The 5656-nt window shown below is 33.4% G+C and overlaps 1 protein-coding gene across 1 annotated transcript; it reads left to right on the top strand.

Moving 5' to 3' along the window:
• Positions 1–2502: 2502 nt before the first annotated feature.
• LOC141672332 (cationic amino acid transporter 1-like) lies at positions 2503–5201 on the top strand. The gene is made up of 2 exons (XM_074478904.1): positions 2503–2628; positions 3197–5201. The coding sequence occupies exon 2, from the start codon at positions 3206–3208 to the stop codon at positions 5015–5017; it is 1812 nt and encodes a 603-aa protein (XP_074335005.1). The 5' UTR covers positions 2503–2628; positions 3197–3205; the 3' UTR covers positions 5018–5201.
• The last annotated feature ends 455 nt before the right edge of the window (positions 5202–5656 follow it).

The following is a 5656-nucleotide window of genomic DNA, read 5'->3' as shown; positions in this document are numbered from 1 at the left end:
CTCAAGTTGGTTCCCTTTCATGTGCATGCTTAGTTAACACTTTTATAATAAGCACACTCGGTCAATATTTAAAATATGCAAGAAAAGCACATATGCATTAATATTTAACAACGCATGACAATATAACATGATGATGGTACGTTGAATTCAATCTACTGATACATTGAATGCAATTAACTGTATATGTAGTGTCTTAGCACGTTGCACCCATTTTCACCTTTATAATTTATCTCACCCCACTCCAAAAAAAAATAGTTTCCTAGTATATTAAAGCAAGAAAGGTGGGAACTATTAAAGCAAACAAGGATGAAACATATTGATCCAATATCTCAAATCAAATATCGTACAAAATGGCTAATTATGATAAAGTCAAATCTGATCAGTTTCAAAGAATACCAATTTACTCTATGAAGATGATTTTATCTAAGAAAGTATAAAACACGAAAAATGTAGAAAATTACAAGACCTTTCAAGAATGTAAGGCTCATTCAAAACGAACAACGAATTCAGAAAATAAATATTTGTGGACCGTAAAATCAGAATCAGCTTTTGATTATGATAGTATTTTGATATTTAGGACATCGAAATCACATTATGGTAATGGAATGTAAAGACAAAAGGTAGATATCGAAAAGAGATTTCCAGAATGGTATGGCTCTTAATATTTGAACAAATATTTAATTTACTATGAATTTTAGAAGTTACTACGTATCACCCTGAATCATACAATCAGATTACACAAAATGCAGAATTTGACATACTTATAAGCAGATTTTGGAAAAATACAAAGAAGAGATTGTAGATAATCAAAAAAACATTTACAACGAGTATAAGCTCAATAAATTCCGATGGATAATGAATCAGATACAAAATATACAAGAATCAGACACATAATAAACATATAAAGATCATCTTATTGCAAGTGAAATGAAGTAAACTAAAAATAGTGTACTTACCTCATGGACAAACTGAAATAATAAAATTTTCGTAGAATCCTTCTTCTTCTTGGATTTCCAACACCTATTTACACTTTCATGATCTCTTTTCAACACTTAAGTAAAACTGATCTTCTTATTTTATAAGCAAATCGTGTTGATAACGTGTTAGAAATATATTATGATAACTATATAATAGATATGTTAGAAAGAGAGAGATCAAGAAGAGAATATTATATTCATTCAAGTGTGTCCTCAAGCCTACCTTTGACACCTATTTATAGATGAATAGATGGATGTTACAAGATATATGAAAGGCCAAAGGCATGAGTTATATGAACTAGAAAGCCGAGAGTTCTATTCTAGAAAGCTCTAAGGACATCCATATTATAACATTTCCAAATTTAACACGTTATTATAAGGAGTATTTTATTCGTATTCGTATTTTATTTATATCTATAAACATTTTTAATATTTTTTAAAACTCAAATTGAGAATTGGTGAAATCTAATATATTAAAAACTGCGCTCTAATTTGACAGTTTTTAATATTTTAGGGTTTACCAATCCCCTTGTAGGTTTTCGAAATATTAAAAAATAAATAAATAATATTACATAAAGATTTAGGATTTAGGATGTAGGGCCCTAGACCCTAGAGCTTAAACCCTAATTTAACCAAACTCTAATTATTAAACGTTTTTAATATTTTAGGGTTGACCAGTTCTCAATTTGGGTTTTAAAAATATTAATATATATATATAATATGAACAAAATACCCCTTAAAGTAGCATTTTAAGCTTGAAAAAATACATTATCTAGCCTTTTGAATTATAAAATAAAAAATAAATAAAAAACTATGACAAACGCTAAATATTAAAAACCAATACTCAGGCTGCGTTTTTGCCCCCTAAACATTAACTCAAGTTACGTTTTCAGTTTTACAAAAAATTAAAAACGAAAAATGCAACTGCGTTTTTGTTTAATATAAAAAACGTTACCCGATACCCCATTTTAAATAGATATTTGGGGCCAACTTTTTCTAAAATGCTATTAAAAACCATTTTACTCTAAAAATGACATTTGAGACCAACAGTAGCTTAAATACAATTGTGTCGTTTTTGGATTTCCTTTCCTCAATATCAAACTTTAATTTAAACCATTTGTACATTATTATAATAACAAAATATTAGGTATATGGACAAAAGAAAGACAAACTTTTTTTCTAAATAACCTGACAAGGGATTTGACATGTTTATGTATGTGTTCGGGATCACATATTATTATCTGAAAATTTATCGATTACATATGTATTGGGGTAATAAATTATTGAAGAGAATGAATTATCGAAGAGAATCAAGTATAACTAACTATTGGATAATTCAAGTGATTAAGAGTTTATTATATATCATCTCAAGTCCTGATTCGATCCTCGCTCAACAAACAGATACTCATTATAAGACTATAAGTCATATTTGTCAAAAAAAAATTAGGGGTAGATTTGATAAGCAAAATAATAATTAAACAAAAATAAAATTGATAAGGTGTAGGGTGAAGCCGCAAAACGTAACTAACTAGGACACCCTAGGAGGCTAGTAATTCACAGTCACTCCACAACTGAGCCGCTTTATTTATAAAGGCTCAAGGAGAATCCATCTGTTCCTCTTCAACTTGATCATATTCATCTGGAATCTGAGGTTTGTTTCACGTTACACATTTCTTTCTCTTTATATATGTCCGTCTTTGGGGCGTGATTGATGTTTGATTGGTTGTTTTATACATAATATATAGAACTATTAGCCATTAATTGATTATTAAATAATAATAATAATGTATAATTTTTTTGTTTTATGTATGCATGCACTACAAAAATGAATCATAAACGTGTTGATGAAGATGTAACTAAGACCAAAGTATAATGTAGGGTTCATATCAGAATAGTTATATACGTTAAGAATATGAAATGATCATGGTTTGAATTGTCTGGGTAGAGTTCATTAGTTGAAATGTTCATTAGTATAAGTTATGTGAGAGGGGTTGAGTACTTAGTTATTGATTCAGTCATGGGCTAGATTAAGGCAAGGAATTTTGGTATTTTGTGAGTTCGGTTTTCTGATGATGCAATTGTTGCGGAGGAGGGTAGTGACTGTTGACAGTGGACTAATAATAATCTTCTAATGTGTATTCTGATCATTTTTTAAGTTCAATGTTACTATACAATCCTAGTGTTGCCTTGTGAGTGTTTTGTCAAATACATTTTTGCAGGAGGGGATAATGATGGGTAACAATGACACTGGTGGCCAAGGCACAATCAAATCAAGACGCTATGGATGCAACAAGAATGATTTCTTCCCTGAAGAATCATTTCAAAGCTGGGGAAACTATAGCAGGGCCATACGTGAAACAAAATCACGGTTTAAAAATCGTCTCCTGACACGGTCCAGTGATAACCTGGAGCTAAATGAAATGCGTGCTAGGAGCCAGAGTGAGATGAAAAAAGCACTGAACTGGTTTGACATCATGTGGTTTGGTGTTGGGTCAGTAGTGGGAGCTGGAGTTTTTGTTCTCTCTGGACAAGCTGCTAGAAATGATGCTGGCCCTGCTGTCGTCATATCATACCTCATTTCAGGTTTATCTGCACTTCTTTCTGTCCTTTGTTATACTGAATTTGCTGTGGAACTTCCTGTTGCTGGAGGCTCTTTTGCGTATTTGAGAGTAGAACTTGGTGATTTCTTGGCCTTTTTGGCTGCTGGAAATCTTCTTCTTGAGTATATTTTATCTGGGGCAAGTGTGGCACGTTCGTGGACTTCATATTTTGCAACATTGTGTAACCACAAACCTAATGATTTCCGCATACATGCTTCAGCTCTAGCTCAGGGATACAACGAATTAGATCCGATTGCAGTTGTTTTATCAATTGCCATCTGCATTGGTGCGTCTCTCAGCATTAAGGGTTCTTCAAGGTTTAACTCATTTGCAACTTTACTTCATATTTTGGTGATGATCTTTATCCTTGTTGCTGGCCTAACCAAGGTTGATACATCTAATTTTCAACCTTTTGCACCTTTTGGCGTTCATGGTGTTCTGAGAGCTTCAGCTATGCTTTTCTTTGCGTATGTGGGGTTCGACGGTGTTTCAACATTGGGGGAGGAGATCAAGAATCCTGGTCGAGACATACCTATTGGCCTAATAGGTTCAATGCTCATCACTATAACACTTTATTGCCTTTTATCAGCGACATTGTGCCTTATGCAGCCTTACAGTACGCTTGATGCAGATGCACCTTTTACAATTGCCTTCGAAGCAGTTGGAATGAGTTGGGCTAAATATATAGTCGCTTTCGGTGCATTGAAGGGGATGACGACAGTGGTACTTGCTAACATCATCGGTCAAGCTAGATATTTCACTCACATTGCACGAACTCATATGGCCCCTCCATTTCTTGCAGTGATCAATGAGAAAACCAAGACCCCGGTGAATGCCACTATTATAATGACAGTTGCAAACTGCCTGGTCGCATTCTTCACTAGCCTTGATATCCTGGCAAATCTTCTCTCAATCGCAACACTTTTTATATTTTCACAAGTTTCCATCGCCTTACTGGTAAGGAGATACTACGTGTCTGGTGAGACATCCAGTTCTGACAGAAACAAACTCATTGGATTCTTGGTTTTAATCATCTTGTCATCTATAGGCTTAGCTATCGTCTGGGTAGTAAGCGAAAGTTATGTAGCTTACATAGTCATGGCTGCGCTTTGGTTTATATCTACTCTGGGGCTAAAATTGAGTTTGAAACAAGCAAGGAAACCGAAAGTTTGGGGCATTCCATGGATGCCCTGGTTGCCGTCTGCAAGTATAGGGATCAATATATTCATTATGAGCTCTATCGATGGAGCATCTTACATGAGATTCTTGGTATGGACAGCAATATTGTTAGTCTATTACTTGCTTGTAGGGTTACACGCCTCATACGATGCAGCAGTGGAAAGTACAAAAGAAAATAATGCAGCTGCACAAATGGCCAATGTTGAAGCCGGAGTAGCACCAGTGACTGCACCAAATGCCGAAGAAACAGGCAGAACATAGTACAAGGAAGTTCCAGTAACAACTGATCAAACTCTTGATCAAAATTCTATTCATAGCAAGGACAATGTTTTTTATTTCAATTTCTGCAATATGTACAGGTGAAGTATTTCTTAACTACTATTTGGAATTGATAATTTTATTTTTATTTTTCGAAATGTGATATTCAATTAAATTTGTGCATCAATCCGGAGAGTAATCTTTGATCTTTATTGTTATAGCTCATATTTGATAATATGCTATTCCTGTACTCCCTCACCCCCATTGGGGGACGGGGGAGTTAAGCACGTATTTTAATGCTCATCTAAAATATAATTATATAAATTTTTTTGATTTTTTTAATTAAAAATTAGTATTTAAAATTTAATACAAAAAAAGTTAAAAATAAATACGGAAATATACTTTATATTCAACTTAAATATGTGTTGAATATCGAAAAAACAAAATTTATATTACCAATGTACATTGTACCGTAAAGAAAGAAAACTCGTATCATTCCAATCTCACATTTCTGATTGTATTCCTTTTTTCTTCTTCTTAAAAAGGAGTGATACTATGATAGCATTACAAATTACCATTGAACATTTGGATCCCTACCAGTAGGCCGAAAACTGGGAGATACTACCTAAGGCCTAAGCCACG

The sequence above is a fragment of the Apium graveolens genome, chromosome 7, assembly GCF_009905375.1.
Source record: "Apium graveolens cultivar Ventura chromosome 7, ASM990537v1, whole genome shotgun sequence".
In the NCBI taxonomy this organism is placed as follows: Eukaryota; Viridiplantae; Streptophyta; class Magnoliopsida; order Apiales; family Apiaceae; genus Apium; species Apium graveolens.
This window is presented reverse-complemented; position numbering and strand designations above follow the sequence as displayed.

Bases quoted from the DNA above. Each gene is read 5' to 3' on its own strand.
- LOC141672332 (XM_074478904.1), top strand. From the start codon at position 3,206: ATGATGGGTAACAATGACACTGGTGGCCAAGGCACAATCAAATCAAGA.